The sequence below is a fragment of the Cyanistes caeruleus genome, chromosome 10, assembly GCF_971803275.1.
Source record: "Cyanistes caeruleus chromosome 10, bCyaCae1.hap1.1, whole genome shotgun sequence".
Classification (NCBI taxonomy): Eukaryota; Metazoa; Chordata; class Aves; order Passeriformes; family Paridae; genus Cyanistes; species Cyanistes caeruleus.
The window spans coordinates 12,597,923-12,616,371 of record NC_141710.1 but is presented as its reverse complement, the minus strand read 5'-3'; the positions used below and the strand labels follow the sequence as shown (position 1 = coordinate 12,616,371).

At 36.8% G+C, this 18,449-nt stretch overlaps 2 protein-coding genes across 11 annotated transcripts in view; one reads left to right on the top strand and one right to left on the bottom strand.

Moving 5' to 3' along the window:
- Positions 1-15,008, bottom strand: part of LOC111933485 (carboxypeptidase B) — a 33,553-nt gene extending 18,545 nt beyond the window's left edge. Inside the window, exons 1-5 of one of the 4 annotated variants that reach the window (XM_086843538.1) lie at positions 11,896-12,001; positions 6,932-7,054; positions 5,847-6,826; positions 1,023-1,068; positions 852-927 (exon numbers count right to left, since the gene is read on the bottom strand). In XM_086843538.1, coding sequence (XP_086699664.1) covers positions 852-857 — 6 coding nt within the window. In that variant the 5' untranslated portion in view covers positions 858-927; positions 1,023-1,068; positions 5,847-6,826; positions 6,932-7,054; positions 11,896-12,001. Of the gene's footprint in view, positions 1-851; positions 928-1,022; positions 2,294-5,846; positions 6,827-6,931; positions 7,055-11,895 lie in introns of those variants that run through there. The other 3 variants (XM_086843539.1, XM_023933111.2, XM_023933112.2) reach the window with 3 other exon arrangements.
- LOC111933216 (uncharacterized) overlaps positions 9,147-18,449 on the top strand; it is a 211,215-nt gene continuing 201,912 nt past the window's right edge. For all 7 annotated transcript variants that reach the window (XM_086843551.1, XM_086843548.1, XM_086843552.1 and 4 more), the window contains exon 1: positions 9,147-11,799. In XM_086843551.1, the coding sequence (XP_086699677.1) occupies positions 11,716-11,799 (84 nt within the window). In that variant the 5' untranslated portion in view covers positions 9,147-11,715. The remainder of the gene's footprint in view (positions 11,800-18,449) is intronic.

The following is an 18,449-nucleotide window of genomic DNA, read 5'->3' as shown; positions in this document are numbered from 1 at the left end:
AGAATATACAATTGCATCAGTCCTGACTGACTGCTTTGTATAACAATGGTATTTCAGGGATCTTAAAAGAAAAAGAAAACAAACAATCCTTTGATACTTCACACTTAAAAGCAAGCATGGCATATATTAATTTCCTTAATATTGGCAGTGCCATTCCAATAGTATGTTCTTCTACAGGAAACTGTTCCAGCATGATGTAGTAGCCTGGTGATGATAGGTCTCCACATCTGTACTTCATTAAAAATACCATCCTTTCATCCTACAGCTAATGGTGTCTTTTTCACCAACAGCTATTTTACAACATCAAAGCTGAACAGAAATATTGAAAACACATTTGCTGTCTTTATTAGTTTTCATAGTGTCATTGTGTCATCATATATCTACATCAAGGTCAGTGAGAAACATGCAGCTTAGAGAGAAAGGAAGCTTTGAAGGAAAGTCAGAGAAAAAAGAATGACATGAGAGACTAGAGGCCAAATAAAAATTCATTTTGCTGGAAGTATAAATTTTTAGATTATTTATGTGAGGAAAATGGTTTGCCTGTAATGGTAAAAGTTCTGATAGTTGGAATTTCCTGATTTATCTAATACATTCTTGATGGGCAATTTGACATTCAGGTTGGGTAAACCAGATGTTCTTGGAAGGTATTTGAATGTTTTTTATAGCTCTAGTTTTATCAACTTGTCCTATTCCTTCAGAAGAAACAATACAGCTGACTTGAATAAAATCAAGATTAGTTTACTTCAGTAATTACTTTACTTCAGTAGCACCATTTCAAAAAATCTGTTATTTAAGCAAAAGGAGAAATATTTCTTTCAACTACAATATAACCACTTCCCCAAGTCTTTTACCTCCATGATGCTGGCAAGGAAATTGAGGATTTCCACCTGCTCATCATTCTGTGGAATCACACGAAACACCTTCTGTCTGTAAGGGGAGAAAAAGATTCAATTTGAAACAGTTGAAAGCCTTTTGATCATGCAGAAGAAATCACAAATAAAAAGTTTGATGTCTGTTCTTACCCATCAAAGGAAAGACCCTGCAGGTTAGCAGAAACAGATGCAGCACCTATGAGAACCAAGAGTGCCCACATTTTTGTAAGTGGGTTTTTCATTTGTTTCATGCTGCTTTTATAACTTGTTTTGTCCTGCTTTTTATCAGCTTTTATCAATACACCAGAACAACCCACTGATCAACTGATAGTTTTTTCCCCTGGCCTTGTTTTATTTGCATACTATTTATAGTGCGTGTTTTCCTCTACACCTGTGAAAACAGCTGAAAGTCTCACAGGGGGCTGGCTAAAGAATCTTGCTATTTGAGCTGGATAAACTCTTGATATGAGAAAGTAAATTTAATTTACTTTGTTATTTTCTGTTTCATGTGAATTTAGATTCTTTTTTAATAACCCAGTTGCTGAATTAAAAACAAAAAAATAATATTTTATTGTTGCTATATGCAATGGTAGATGTCCATCAGATGTTGTTGCAGTGTGCTTGGTCTTAATCACAAAGTTCTTCTTCTTCCTGAATAATACAGGTTTGACCTTGACATATTATTGTCAGTCTACCAACTGCGATATACCAATTAGTGGTTTTATTTCCCAACAGAGAAGGAAAGTACTGAACTGGTTCTTTTCTCACTTCACTGAAATTTAAGTCAGGCATCTGCAGAACTGAAAGCACAGAAATTTCTAGTACCAGTAGGCTTGTACATATACTCCATGTAGTACAGCTGCTGATTCTCGTACATTCTCTGATTTTGTCTCGTGCAGGCTGAAGGTAAAGATCTTACAGGTTAAGCAATATTGTGGAATTTACAAAGATCAAATTAAATGTAGCATTTTTAACTTTAACAAAAGCATTTTTAACTTTCATGTTGTGCCTACTTTGAAGAACAGTGGTGTGTTTGCATCAGTGCACTTGCATCTGTTTAGTTTTCATTAATGAGTACTTGGCATTGAATGCAACATTAATTGTCTGTTGATGCTGTGTCCTGATGTGACTGATGTTTTTGACAGGGAGCCCGAATGAATCAGTGTACAAACAAATAAAAAATAGAATTTATGAGCTCAGTTCTATCTCCTGTTATGCCTAAGTAACCAGGCAAATTAAAAGAGTTCAGACACAGACAATCTCTACATATATGTGTATTGCATAATATGTGACAATTTACTAGAAAAATAATCTCAGATTAAAAGATGTAGTTACAGTTTCAAGAAATTTTACAGAAATTTTAATTGTCATTGAGCATTTTAAGAATGAATGTGGCATCAGACTTGACACCTAATTTTTTATGAGGTTCTCTGAGTCAGCTCACTTATATACAGAATAGCTAGAAATATATTTTTAAATCAATGTACAGTTCATGCTTATCAGTATGACTCATAACTAAAAGGAGAGTCAAAAAGTCTACCAGGCCTATTTATGGATAACAGTCTTTACCAAATCATAGGATTTAAACTTAAGTTACAATTAATGGCCTAATTTGTAACACTCCTGCCCAGTAATAATCTTACTGAGAGACAAGCCTCTGGAGACAGATGACATCAGGAGCTGTTCTGACAGTGTCAAAACAATACTACAAAGTCTTCAGAAGTTTTAATTTTATGATGATGAGCTCATCACTACAGATATCAGTATCAGATAAAAGGGTCTGATCCCATAAAGACAAAATTGCAAACGCAATAACATGGAGATGATCAAGCACAGATCTTGCAATGAATAAATGATCACGAGATGTAGTCAAACAATTTGCAGATGTCATCATTCCTTGTTGAGAAGCATTTTGGAAATAGAAATTGCCAATCTCAAAGTCTGAGTTTATGTTTAATAAATTACTTCTTTATTCATGCAGTTGGAGATGATGGGGGGTTTTTTGGTTTTATGTTTGGGTTTTTTTCTCCAAACAATCAGTGATGCAGCATTGACTACTGAGTTGGCAAGCATCACTGAATAGTAGAATTTGTAATGGCTGTTTTTGCAGTTTCCATCCCAAACTACATCAGAAACAAACACTGATCTGGATTCCTACTGAAGTGATTTATTTTGCATCTCAGGATGGATATTTGTCTGGTTATTTCATAAACTAGCTGTAAACATTGTCTTGTTCTTCTGACTATATAGCATAAATGTTTATACTTGTATGATAAAGGGGCAGCATAAGGATAAATAAAATAGCAAATCAGATTTGATTAAGCCATCTGTTCATTTTAGCATCTGATTATGATCCAACACCATCAGTTGGCCATGACTGAGTAAATCTTGGTCTATCACAGAGAGCAGAGCATTACCTATCTCTGAATAGATTCCGAAAGAAAAATTAATTTATTTTTGTAATCAAGGAAGTTACAAAAGCCAAAAGGAGAATGTGTGGTACTTTCCTTCAGGACATGCATTTTGTCATATACTTAACATAACTGAAGCTAGAAACAGTGTCAGCAATTGAAATTTTGTTGTTGTTTTTTGCTTTTAGATGATTAAAAATACAGCCTCCTATGTTGCTGTCACTCACAAAGAATATTCCCTATAAATAACTGGCTATGTTCCAGCTGAAATTAATCTTTGTAGTAATTTCTTATTTCAGTTTTTGGAATAGAATTACTCTGGTACTCCACTTTGAAAAGCATATAAAGGCTAACCACAGATGATAAAAGGAAAAAATACACATCAGTGTTAGCATTTCAGAAGCATCCTGTATCCTATGAAGCCTTTCATCCCATTTGTTATCCAACTGAGTCCAAAAGTCTGAGGATAAATAAGGCCTGTTTTATAGGAGTTTCAGTAAATAGACATTTCCTGAATCTGATAGTTTGTTGATCTACATTTTTCAAAACTTCACCATCTTTTAGTCACAAAATATTGTCAGTTCTTACAATCCCTGATTGACAAATTTATCTTCTTAATATTGTTTAATATTTATTATGTTCCAAAAGATCAGCAATGTGCAAATCATAACACTGCTTATGATTGTTGTGTAGCAAAGTTCTAGTATATGCCCCAGACTAGGCACATGTATTTGATGTATGGGCACCCTCTTATAATCATTTATTTGTTAAGGTAATGTATTCTAACCTTAGTTTTGAAAAGTAATACTATTGAATATATTCTGAAGACCTTTGAGAGTACTTTGAAGAGGTCAGGATCAGCAGAATCTGCTATCCGGCATATGATCCAAGCTTTCTTGGTATTTTCTCTTTATTTATATATTATTAATATTGCATTTTTTAATTCATCAAAGGCTTTTTCAACTTTAGGGCCCTGGGACATGCTCATATCCTACTGTTTTGGTGGCTATGTGTAGGTATCTTCTTTTTAAATTTTTTTTTCCACATTTTCAGATGCTACTTAATAGGTGAACAGGTACAGGATAAGAAGATAATGGAAGTGATGAGATCAAGGGTATGGAGCAAAAAAAGAGGGAACTCTCATGACTTTGGGATGTGTTTGTACTTTTGTTATTGACTCATTGTGTGAGAAACAGCAGAACTTGTAACTTGTTCTTTCCTAGAGTCAGTAGATTCTTGCCAATGTATCTCCTGTGAAATAAGTATCATATTTTTACTATTGATCTCTAGGAATCAGGATTGACTGTAGTATGGCAGTTTCATTGTATGATCCATGCACAGCTTGCTTAGGATTTAGAAAGCATTTTGTTACCCTAGATAGAAGTTGAATATATAATATGCATTCAAATTCATATTTTTTTAAAAAAAAAAAAATAGAAGCACTGAATAAAGGTGTTTGCAGTACCAGAATTCCCAGAGAGCAGTGAGAATCTGTTTAGTGCCAAACAGAAAAAAGATGTTTAATGAAGCAATGAGAAGGACTGAGCTCACACCCAGTGGTTATAGACATCTGCTTAATTAGCTGGTCCTTGGGCTGAGCTTTCTGTCATGTACAAGACTGTGGCCAGTTCTCATACTCGAGCCTATGCCATGGTCTCTGTGAGGTTGGCAGGGTCATGGCAGGACTCTGTGACTGCTCAAAGACACATACAAAAGCATAAGGCTCTTCCCCTTACAAATTTAAGGCACTGAGATCAGCATGTGGTGTGAGGTGAGATCATAGCTACAGCAAAAAGTTCCTACTCCAGAGCAGAACAGGAGTACACAGACACTCAATGCTCTTACTAATAGAAGCCAGTTTCAACTCCCATCTTTGTGCAGGTTCTATCTGATGGGTCTAGGAGTTTCCCTTCTGGGGTGGATCAGCACATCATTCACACCCATAAATTTCTCCAACAATTCCAGAAGCAGATGCTGCTTCTGCTGGAGGTGGTGCTGGAATACTCTGTAACAAGACACAGGAGAGTCTGCCCACTGCTGAGGCCTCCTCGGGGTTGTAATTCAGATTGTTAGCCTGTTGTCTTCCTCAGTGTTCCCCTAACACCCATCCTGGGCTCTGCAGAGGCTGAAGGTAAAGCAGACTGTAGGTGTGCACTCATCCATCTCCAGTTTTAACAGGAGGATTTTGACAGACAGATGAATCTCCATTTCATCCCACTAAATATGATCCAGATTGTGATGCTCTATTGGTGTCAACTGAGCACGGCCAGGTCACCATGGGTGGGAGCAAAGGCAGATCACAGTTAACAGGAGAGTCCAGGTTGCATAAAAAAAACATCAACAGGGAAGGTTCAAGGAAGGGAGTGGACTGAGCAGCTTGATTCCAACCTTAGGCCTAACTGAAATTTCTTTCTACAGATTGCTGGATAATTTACTGTTCTGTTTTGCTTTTTGTATGTGATGGCCTTCATGGGGGATGTAAATCATGAACGTTTCTCTCCTGCATAGCTTGTTTTTCATCTGCAGGCTTGATAAATCTGAAGCCTAGTGCTTAGACAGTTACCTTCAGCTCTGGATGATTTTGAAATCTGGCGCCCTTTGCTGAGAGACAGGTTATATCAACCGGTGTTATACCTGGGCAGAAGTCAGGAAGTTCTACCATTTCAGGAAAACAAGACTATTTAGAAATTAATAAGGTTTTCTGTTCATATCTACTGAAATATTCACAAGCTACAGATGGAAGTAGAACTCTACTATAATCAAATAAAACTTTGGCTAATTCTCTGGCTTCCTTCCCAACAAAACATAGATGAAAAAATAAATAAAATTAGTTCCTTTCTTATTTTCTAGAAGAGTTTGGAGTTAGACTTAAAAAAAATATGGAAAAAAAAAAAGGAAAATAAACCAAACCCACACTGAAAGAAACATGTGAAAAATACCAAACAAAAATGTTCAAATAGATTCTGCAATACTTTTGCCTGCACACATGGAAATATTAGGCATCACAGATAAGATAGATGCTTTAAATTCAATATCCATATTCTTCTGTATTACACCCAGGCAACTCCAGATGTTTAAATTATTTCCTTTTTTTTCATTAGTGAGCAGGTCCAGTTTTAGACACAGGCTTTTTGCTACTAATTTATCTCTGCTTCTTAGTTACACTCTGGTGCACTTCTCAGCTCCCAACCCTGAAATCAGATCTACTAGGAAGGGGTGCAGGAGGAGTAAAGAGAGAGACCATGCTTTGATCCACTGCCTTCTGAAACATCACAGCTACCTGAAATCCTTACATTTTCTGTGAATTATTTAAAACATTTTCTGAAAAAAAAAAAAAGAGAGGAAAAAAAAAAGTATTTTGATGTGGAAATGTTGCTGCTGTAGTGCTTCACAGAAAAGGTAGAAAAGGCATCCCGAGGCCCAGTGCTGTATTCTGCAGCCAGTATGTGACACCCGTGATGTTCTGTGACTAAAGACTCCAGCCATGGAGCAGCTCAGCTGCTGGTTGTATGCAAATGTCATCAGGAAATTTGGTCCAAAAGCCTGCCCAGATAAAATAATGATTAAAATATGGAACATAGAATCTTTAGGTATAGATATAAAAATACTATTTTCTCCCCCCAGAACTCCATAATACTCCTACCTTACCTTGAGAAGTTTCATAGTGAAAGGTGATTTTCCTTCCCTGTTGTGGCTAGCGGATTTTCACTACTATGTAGCTTCTAGAAAGGTTGGGGAATCTTTTCCTCTTGGTTTGCTGCTAAAGATTACCTAAACAAATCTGCCTCTTGGTTTGTTCAGGATGTTGCTTACATTTGACTTTGTTTTCTCACTGGAAGGCTTAGAACAGTATATATGAAGTTTGCAATTTTGCTTGGTTTTGATTCATACATTTTTAAATTAAATATTTGGCTTCCTTAGTGCTGCTTTTGTCCCAGTGTATTTTCTGAATTAGGTAAATTGCTGAAACTTCTCTCATGTTTGAAGAAACTGGTAATTGTTATCCAGTGAGGAAAATGAGAACAGGTCATGATGTTCAATATCTCCCTGTCACTGAATAACAAGCTTCTGGAACTTGAACTAAGAGATTTTGTCATGAAACAAAAATGACTACTTTGTTGCACTGGAAATAATTTAGAATCAAGTTAAAGATTTATGCAGAATAGAAGGTGAGAGAATGCTCTCTTCATCAACTTTCTCCTTCATTATGCTCTAAGATGTGGCCCTAACATCCACAATAGTTAGATTTGTGGCCTATCTAACTTATATTTCACTAAATTCTGATGGCTTGAGGGGTGGGTGGAAGGTAGATCACTTTGTTCAAGGTGGATTTGTCACATTGTGCATGGGAATTGCTTGGAAGAAAAGCCATTCATTTTAAACCATTTTGTGCCACTTCTCCTTCGATGTTTGTTCTTGTCTCTTCATAGCTAAACCAAAACAAAAGAGGGGAAGCATCTACTTTTACCTTCTCCTCACACACCTAACAGGAACGCAAATCCTGCTTCAGTCATCAATGTCACTTTGCTGTAGTTGCACAGGAATGTGTAGTGGAGCCTTCCACTTAAATGGCTGGTCTCTACTTATGCTTTTACTTCTACTTTTCCTTTGGGCCCAAAGAACCACAGAAAATAGTGAGAATGTAGATTCTGAGGTATTCCAGACCTACTAACAAAAAATAGCATAATGAAAACTGAAGACCTTGAGTGATAATAAAATAACTGACTTGGTAAAAACTCAGCTGATGGAGCTCTCATGTGGAACATATTGTGTCTACAATGTTACAGGTAATTTCCTTTGCCTTTTTCAATAAACATGTTTTTCAAACTGGTTTCAAGTTGGTCCAGCTGCTTCAAGCACAGTATATTGAAAGCATATTCATATGACAACCAGCAGCTGCTGTTGGAAAATGGACAAGGCGAAGGGTAGATGTTGCCTGGGAGGATGAACTTGTGCTTCAAGGCAAAACATCTACCTCAATATTTTTCTCCTCTAGGCGTTTTTCATTGCAAAGCCTGGGCCAGTGACACCAAGAAGCCTCTTTCTTTCCAGGTACAGCTCTAGGAAATGTGGCAAAGAAAGAAACAGACATCCTGGTGGACTCTTTGGTCAAGGCACTGAATGACAGAGAAAACCTGTTCTTAATCTCTCTGGAATTATTTTCTCTGTTAAGGAAGATACTGTCATTTGTTAATCCTGGTTCTGATTTACTCCTGTCCATAGAAGTATTTTGTATTGAAGACCTGGTAATGGTGTTTGTGACAATACACATACCTCTATTCCAGAGGCAATGTAATCCATTTAACTGTGCCCTGTCTTCTATTTCTTTGATACAAACTTTTTTTTTCCCAACCTTTTTTTCCTCCTTCAAACACAGTTTAGCTAAAATACAGGAAACCTACACTTTTAATGACCTAAGAAATATAATTTTCATTTCTTTTGATTCTTGTCGAAAACATTCCATGCTTATACTGAGAAGAAGAGAAAAACACCACAACCTATTTAACTGTTTACATAACATGCATATTTTGCAGTTAAATCCATCAAGATACATACTGCTGTAAGTTTATTGCCATTTTGATCCTACAAGTTCCACAAAAACATTTCTTGTAGCTGTCAAATTCTGTACATCTTCCTTAGTAAGAATAAACATACATGTACTTTGATCTACTTCATTGCTTCAAATTTTTAAATGCCCTCAGAGCTTTTAATGGAATTTTGAAAAACAATTATTGAAAAGAGTAATTATGAAAGTAGTAATTTTCTCACTGATGTTATTTGTCTATAATTGAGAGTTAGGCAATAAGAACATTGTGTGTCTTTCTATTTTTTTTTCCCTATAGTGTAATCCAGAAAATTTTTCTTTTTTAATTCACTCTGCCCTGAGGAACTGCAGTCAGGCAGAAGGCTAAGAGACTGCAAGAATTGAAGCTTATATATGGAACCACCTGACGAACACAAAGTATTAAAAAACTCCATAAAAATCTGCATTTCAAATAGGTTTACACCATGAGTCCTTAAGCTAGTGGGTAAGGCCATATGGTTAGAGAAGGATTGACTTGTGTAGTCTCTATCTGTCCACTCAGAAATTGTGCTGACCTTCATTTCCTTCATAATTTCCCAGCATTACAGAAGTGGTAATTTTACAATAAGTTACATGGACAAAGGGTTTAATGTAGGTTATATTTCATATAATGCCAGGAAGATGCTTCCTGGAGACCCCTTTTTGAGAAGTGCTCAAAGTGAGGCCACACTGCAATACAGCCACAGGGACACAATATGTGGAGCTCTTTGCAGATCATTACAGGGAGCTGTGTAATGTTATAAGTTGGTTTTGTTTTTAAGTTGCACTGATATTATTTAAGGTACTTATTAATTCTTTTTCTATTTGTAAAAAATTGCATATTCATTAAGTAGCTGTTTAAGCATTATAATTTTTCAGGAAAAATGTAATAATTTTGTTAGGAAGTAGCCCAGTGCTGACAAAAAAAGAAATTTTTTTTATTAAAAAAAAAAAATAAAAAATGAAGTTCTCTAAGTCACAGAAGTGAAACTTTGATAACTTTTACTCTTTTTTTTTTTTGTCTTAGCTCTTCTGAAGTCTTGTTCCAATATCATTCAGAAGTAAACTCTCTTGGACTGTTGTTTTTAACTCTTGTATGGGTCCTGAATGGAGTAATTTTTCACTTGTTTGTCAGCTAGATAAATTTTTTAAGGCTGGAGGAGAGAAGGGAGTTATATTTTACATGTAGAGTCAAATAGCTCATAGATTTTATAATCTAAACCCATGTTTCATTGTAAGGTTTGAAGAATTTTTGTACTTTCTTTAGGTCTCTAGTATCTAGGTTTCCAAGGGGAAAATGATGAATCTTGTAAAACACATACATTCACAACACAAATGGTTCATCATAAATATAGGCCACTCATGGCTCATTCAGAATTTACAAATAACAGTGTAAAGCAGAGGCTATCCTGGCATCTTTGAACTGCATATCCTGATATCAGTGTTTGAAGGCTGTTTGGTGGGAGAGACTGCAAGTTCTGAAAGAGCCAAAAGTAATTCAAGAGCATAGATTTTAAATGGTTCCCTGTGAAACAACACCTGTGGTAGAGGAATGCCATCCCAAGGGACAAGAAACCAAAAAACATTATGGTGAAGCTCTGCCAAGGCCTTTTTTAATTCTTCCAAGCTTATCACAGGCTGTATTTGTCGGCTATAAATTAAAGTTAGTATCATGAACCTTAGCACAAGGCCAGTGCTGTTTGTAGTGAAAGGCAGGGGTTTGCCTGCTGGTTTGAAATGCAGCAAGAACTGAGGAAGCTGAATTATTCCATCAGCTCATTCTCTGCCTCAGAAGTGTCTCTAAACCCATAGAAATTGTAACCAATTAGTTAGTCTATGGCTTTGTCCCAAAGCTGGCTAATCTGTGTCATTCCTGATAGGTATGCAGACTATCTTAAAATTTTCCACTGCTAAGGTGCCAAAATTTCTCCTTATCTGTGTTGCAAAAAGAAGTGGTTATATTTGGAAAAAGCTGTTCATGGATGGATTAAACTGGTTTAACTTTGAAATGTGGAACCCAGGTTTGGTTTCCCATCTAATGAGCCAAGAAGAAAATGGTGAAGGAGTGTAGCTGCAAGTTCAGGCTGCCAATACAATACCTGACATTCCTTCTCTAAACCTGTTTGCGCTGCAGATTTCTTCCCTACCTATTTTTTAATGCTTGTCAGGTGGACTGCCTAGGTTTGGGAAAAACCTTTAAATCACCTTAAATATCCAACAAAATTCAAACTTGTCCCCAGCCTGAGACTGAGTCTTAAAAAAGCAGAGAGATGATAAAATGAGACTGAAATTATTTTGACAATCCTAACCAGTCATTATGAATTATGATATGGGATTTGTGAGGGATGCAATGTTAGTATTGAGTGAGCTTGAGTGGAAAGCTTTTACATCCTGATCTCCTTGAGGCACCCCCTTGGCCCCAAAGACCACTGCCAGAGTAACCTCAAAGCTCTCAGTGCTCATATTTTGGGCAAAGATGAGGGGGCACCTGTGGTGGGCACAGCCTGGGATGGCCGAGCAGGCCCATGGAGACAGAGCCGGGCTGGGACAGGACCAGAGCTCAGTGTCCATCAGCATCCCTGGGGCTGAGCCACAGCCCAGGCTGGGCTGCAATGGGCTGCTGGGCCAGGGCGCCGTGGGAAGCCCTCAGGTGCTCATTGAGGCACAAAGTTGTCCTCAGAGGCTGGGAGCAGGTCCCTGAGGAGCGCGGCAGCAGAATGTGTGGGCCCTGCTGTGGGCCCTGCCAGGAGCCAGGCAGGAATGACAGCCCCCAGGAAGCCTCTGGAGTGACAGGGCACCCTGTTTGGGCTGGGGTCTGTGTGGGCCCTGTGCTGCATGGGGAGCAAAGTCTCTGTGCTGTGACAGACCGATGAAAGTGCTTCCCCTGGAGTGGGACCAGGGCCTCCGCCTCACAGCCACTGGGCACCACACAGCGAGAGACTGCACTGCTCGGGTAAGCTGGGGGCTCAGTGGGCTTTGGCAGGACAGAATCACATGGGGTTCCCTGTGCTTGTGGCAGCTGATAAATGAAGTGAGCAGATACTCTTACTTTGTGTTCTGCTGGTCAGTGTCCTGGTGAAAGGCAAACCTGAGCTCTGTGAGCTGCACGCCTGCAGGGAACGTGAGTGCTGCCAGCGGGGAAGTTACGCAGCGCTGAGTTTGTCTACATCTGTAAAAATTTCTATAGCAAGGATTGTGCTTGTTGGGCCAGGAAAGCATGGACGTGGCCAAATCCTGATCTCAACTGCACGTGCACAGCTCCCAAGGCAGCAAGGCTCAGCACTTGGCCTGATGAGGGCTTGCCTGAGTGCAAATAATGTGCGTGGCACGCTGGAGAGTGAGCAAACAACTGTTCCCTGTGTTACTTTGCTCTTCTTGCAGCATCTGTTTTGCTTCATCATTTTTTAAAAGAAAACCACAAATATTTTTCACTAGGGAGTTGATAAATAACAGTGCTTACATTTAAAAAAAATTTTTAGTGGGGATAAAAGTAAATCTTCTAGTGTATAAAATCCTTATGCTTTGATTTGGGTATTAATTCACACATTGTCTCTTATTATATTGTTCCTAGCTCAGTAAATCCTATGGGGTTCTCTCCCTCAGGAAACCACATGGGGCGATGTCTTAGTGTGATTTATTTTTATTTGTATGTCTAAGTTTGCACAGAATTATCTTTCACAGCAGCATTTTTTACATGAAGATTTGTATTCCTTGGAAAATTTGGCAAACTGGGGAGTATTTAATAATTTGTCAATGTAACTTTAAATGAAATTTGTTGCAACTTTGTGGATACACATGATGAGTGTGATGTGGTAAATTAAGTAGATATTTTAAAGGGATGTGTTCAAAAGGTTATATTACATTTTTTTCATTCTTAAACAGCTTTCTGTGAGGAAATGTGTTCTAGCAACTGGCAGACTATGTGTATGAACACAAGCAGGGCTAGCCTAAAATCTTGTTTTAGTAATTCTATGTTTTGTTGTCTTTCTTATCTGCAAAGCATTTAATTTTAAGATTAGATATAATGAGGTCAACAACAAAACAGGGGAAATACATACATAGCATACACGTGTGAAATGGAAGAGAGAAGTCTGAGCTTTCTGCTATGAATAATTACGTGTCAGATAGAAGCATCTGCTTGCTTGGTTGTGATGGGAACTGCTATGTTTTTACCTTCCTTTATGGTTACAAGTTGATGGTGAGCTCTGCAGTGGTGTTTGGAGTGAGCTGTTGTGTGTCTAAAGTTTAGAGCATTTTTTTTGAGTTATAGGGTTAGGATTGGACCCTTCCAAGTTTATTGAAATAATGTGATTAGGTCAAAGACAAGATTCAAATAACATTAGAGAATACCAAGGCAGAGAACCTTGGTTGGGAAACAAAAGAAAACAAAATAGAAAGGGTTATATCTAAATAAAAGGAACAGTATGTGAAACAAAGAAAATAAAACAGACCCTGAGATCTGTGCTTTTTCTAAATGAGAAAACAATTGTAGTAAATGCACCCCCTACATGCACAACCCCTGCCCCCAAACCCCCACACCAAACAGACATGCAAAAAATCAACAGAACACACAGACATACACATTCCCCTCTTACCATTTCACTGACAATTTTTCAATATTGCTGTTCTGCATGAAGCAGTTAAGACAGCAATGTAGTTTCTGCAGGGATATTTTCTGATTTTTGAATAGGTGACTGGGAAAGAATGTGATGATGGGTCTGAATGTGGTCCCTGCTATGAAGAATTGTAGAAGTTCTCTATTCCATCCAAGCCTTGTTGTATGAACTTGATAATGAAAAACATTTTACATTTCTGAAAGCATAATAGTAATTTTTAGCTACTAAGATAAAGGTGTATCATGATACAAATATTGTTGAAGTGCCTGGATGACTTTGTGTAGACGTGATTTTATTGCGATACTGATTTTTCTTTTTATAACATACATCTCACTGACAATAATTCTGACTGAATTAATTAAGATTGTTTAATAGTAATTTATCTCCAATAATTCCATCACTATATTTGATAGTATATTTCCTATTGTTGCACAGCATGATCTATGTTCCAGGTACTGAAGTGCATATTGTGACCTTAAAAACTCTGACTGGGTGACAAGAATGAATTACAATTATAAATTAGTCCAGAAGTCTCCTATTTGATAGTGGGAGCTTCAGCAAATGCTAGCACTGGTCAATTAGCTGATGTTAACCTCTGCATTCAGTTTTGGATAGTCTAAAGTAGATTTGATGTTTCATTTCCTGAAATAAAAACAGCTTCTGAACTGTTAGAAAAAAACAGTAGCTCCTAAGGACTAATTACAGATTTTTGTCATGGGGTTGTAGTTGTTCCATGAATTCTGCTTCAATTAGGGAAAAATACTCTTAAGTGCCAATAAAAGTTTTTATGCTGCTAGGGTTTCCTTCTGCCTTCCTCCTCTCAATTTATTACTTTATTCCACTGTCTCTGTTATTAAGTGACACTTTACATGGTTTTAATGCAAATTACTTCAAACTCTGTTAGTGAGGCAGAATCACATCAGGTTATTATCCTGATTACTCTATGCTACAAAGAAATGCTGGATACTGCACAAACCAAAGAAGATGGTTGGGAAGCTGCTTCACAGCATAAGGAAACAGAGTGTTTAATTTTTTAGTGTTTTCTAGATTGGCTTGGCTGTGTTTAAAGCAACCTTTACAAGCAGATGGATCAAATACTTGGCTCCATAATTTTGCCTTGATCTGTTCTGTATTCATCCTCTCAGATGATGGCAAAATGAATGTTGTATTTTCATATCTGTCTTAGAGGAGATAAAATAATTTTTCAGATGCTATTTTTTTCTCCATTTCTAAAGTGAATAGTAGATGTGGTATGTTTTAGAATCTAATGTTGTCTCTTCATTGAAGCCAGCAACTAAATTGCAGCTGATGTCAGTGTGAACAGGATGCAGTGTGTGCTTTGGGCTTATTTGAAAAATTTCTTTTCCACACCAGTACCACTTAAATATTCTTAAAATTCTTCAATATTGTGCACTATAGGTGATTGCATAGTTTTCTCTTTTTTCCCCATAATGTTAAACATGCAAAATCTCATTTACAAGACAATTATAATCTTGTTCATACAGCAATAGCATTTTAGATGGGAATATAGCAGATTTTTGCATTGCCCAACAGAAACCTTATAAGGGATGTTTAGACTGCACACAGGAACAGCTGTGACAGGTTTATGGCCAATGTTTACAGACCTGCTTTGACTTCTCTGCATCTGTGTCAGTGCTTGCTATTACAAGGTGCACTTTGAAGGTTGAAACGTAGAATATCAAGGGGTTTAAAGTATACTTAAATGCATGTTTGCAATTTCAATTCCTATAATTCCTGAAAATTTATACCTTTACAAGAGCCTGAAATAATACTGAACCTTCAGACCACTTCTGCCTTTTAGAGAGACTCTTAGTTTGAAATCATATTACTTTCAATGTAATGAAATTAATAGTGGGTAATGCAGCTCTAGGAACCACAGCTGCATTGACCTGTCTTCCAATATTTATTGTTCAGTGTATATTTTATGTTTCACCCTCTGTTAAAAGAATATTTTAAGTCCTATTATTCAGAGGCCCTCTGAAGGAGAAAGAAATACTGGAATGACTGCCAGCAAAATCCTGTCAAATGCGCAGTCAGCAGTTTACATCTAAAATACTGTCTAAATTGTGATTCAAAGCTTGTGCAAAAGAATGTTTGTTTGTTTTCAAATTTGTTAGAGACCTCCTGAGAGTTGTTCTGTGCTTTTGGGAAATCAAACATTTCCCAAATTAAAAACATATAGAGAAAGTCTTAGATTCCTTTGCTTTCTGTGAAAACACATATTTAAAAACTATGAGGGATTAACACAGTGTGTGTTGGAGCAAATTGTTAGTATTGCCCATGTGTTTTTCTACACTGTTACAGTGAACTTAACCCCCAGAGAGTATTTCCTGCTTAGCTGTTTGGAGAAAAACAGAATGGAAAGCCCAAAATTTAAGAGTAGCCATGATAAATTAAATGTAAGCCTTTGCTAAACAAATACAAGCCCTAGTGTTCATTCTAGCCCATGCTTCCAGTGCAGCAGTGCTGAGTGTATGGTATGTGCTGGCTGGCAGATATCAGTAAATGAAATATTGTAGGCATTGCAGGTACTGCAGAGTAGGTGAAATTCAGGGATATCTCTACCCACGATAATTTTGTTCAGGGTGTCATTGCCTCCATGGCTGTATGGGGCCAGAGGAGTAAATTTTATTTTGCAGTAAGTGAAATTGGATTCACTGCTGTGCTCTGTGCACACCAATCTTCTGAGCAAGTTTGAATCTCAGGGTGATGATCTCCTTGTAGCTGGAAGTTCTGGAGCTTTGCAGTGTTGATCAACTTCTCCTGTGACATAACCAGATCATCAATCAAATGATATGTCAGGAGAGATAAAGGCATGTTCTGTCACGGAATAACCTTGTCAAAATAATTGAACTAACTTGGCAGAAAATTTAGCCTTTAAACAGCTCCAAGATAAGCAGTGAAGTGTAAAGAAAATTTTATCTTGCATGAAAAGTTTGCAGTTGATTTTTGGGCTGGAACTGAGATAAAAATTGGACTATGCCTTTAGCTTTTTTTTTTTTTTTTTTAATGTACTGTGTACTAGTGTCTTGACAGTTCCACATTTAAATCAAATGCATATTTCTGGGTCACAGTACTGAACGCTGACATTTTGGTACTGATCTGTCAAGCTCTTAAAACATATTTGACATTAGTCTATTTGCACATTATTAGTGAATCCCTCATGAAAAGGATTGTAGGAGCACATCCCTTGGTAGAATGTTACTAAGCTTAAGCAGGAAGTACAGTGTATTTTTTCCAATAAATGTTTTCTAGAATTAAGTGTTCATGTCAGACTCTGTACATGGTTCTCCTCCATGTTGCTGAGTTAAAGATAAAAACACAGTTACTTGTAGGGTTAATCAGAAACAAAACTTGAGAGAAACAGTCTAAACATATGTAGTTAAGAATAAGTTAAACTGACACTTATTTAAAGTTATTTTGTATTGTTTTAATATTTTCAGTATTTCAAAATACAACCAGTCTGATATAGCTGGCTCTGTGAAAAAGGGTACTGGTTTTGCAGTTGTGTTAGACAGAAAGCTGTTGAATATGCAGTATTTTCTGTTTCAACAGAGCAGTGCATATCTGCTGTGTACTCTCATGTAAAAATTACAGATCATGGTATAGAGATTCATCATAGATAAGCAGAGAAAATAAAAAAATAGCAGGAATATAATTCTTCAGAATTTAACATGTAGAAATGGCACTGTATAGTACATTCTAGTATACAGAGTATGCCTTTCTAATGCTTTCCATTTGTATCTAGAATAATCACATCACAAAAATCAGGTTCAACATTAATAATGCTCTGGCAGGTGACATTACATCTCACATGCACTTATTTATTTATGTCCTTCCTTTGAAAGGCATCCTGCAAATCGTACACATGGCCTCACATTATAGGTGCTGCTGTACAGAAAGAGGGCTTTGGGTCTTATTTTCTTATTATCTTGCTTCTCATGTTTGGAGATCTTTTTACAGTTCAAAACATAATCCTTATTAAAGCTCAAAAATTACTTAAATTAATATAAACTTGTTAAAACAAAGTTTAGATATTCTAGTGTTTCATAGGTGATTTAAAAATAAATATGCATAGCACTACTGTAATACATATTTTTTACAAAATTAATTTATTTCTGTTTTGTTTTCTGGTTTAGTTGTTTTGGGGGTTTTTTTTGGTGTAGTTGTGTACCATGTGATAAACTAAGCATGAAGAGGATTCAGGCTAAGCTAAGCAGGAGGAGGATTCTATGTATGCAAAGCTCATCTAAGCCCATAGGCAGTATGTTGTTTCCCTTTCCTAGGCATATAATTATCTGATGAATTTCAAGTGCATAATTCAACTTTTTTTCTGAAAGAAAAGTCAATAGTAGCAAAGTGGCTGCTAGTATCTTACACACATATGTTAACCAACTTTTCTGTTTATTCATTCAATTTCACAGAAATGGTCAGGTTTGCATTTGCTTGAGAATATGAGTTGGATTTGCTTGAAATTCTTTGTAATTCTAAGTGGAATTGAAATTATCTTTCAGCATTTTCTATTGTTTTTGCTTTATTATTTTGCATTATTTGTCTGACTTTGGTTTAAAAAAAATAATTAAAAAAATCATTTAATGGCAGGGTTTAATGGTTTTATTTAATGGGTTAATTATCTTTATAATGTTGTATTTGTTCAGCAACTGTATTTGCTTTCCACCCTATTCTAACAATTTTTCACCTCTGATCACTTCATGATAAAGTTCCAAGGTATGGCTCTGTCTGTCCTCCTGCCCCAGGGCCTTTGCTTAATTGTAGCCTAACAACACTACCAGCACATAAAGCTGCCAATACACAAAGCTGAGGAATAACTAATATACATGGAGAATAAGTAATGCAGCAGATAAGCTATAAAAATTTCACAGGCCCAACCTTTAACTGTTTTTCACGTTTTTCCAGCATGTGACACTATAAGACACTGTATGAAGTGGGGTTTACTATGGATATG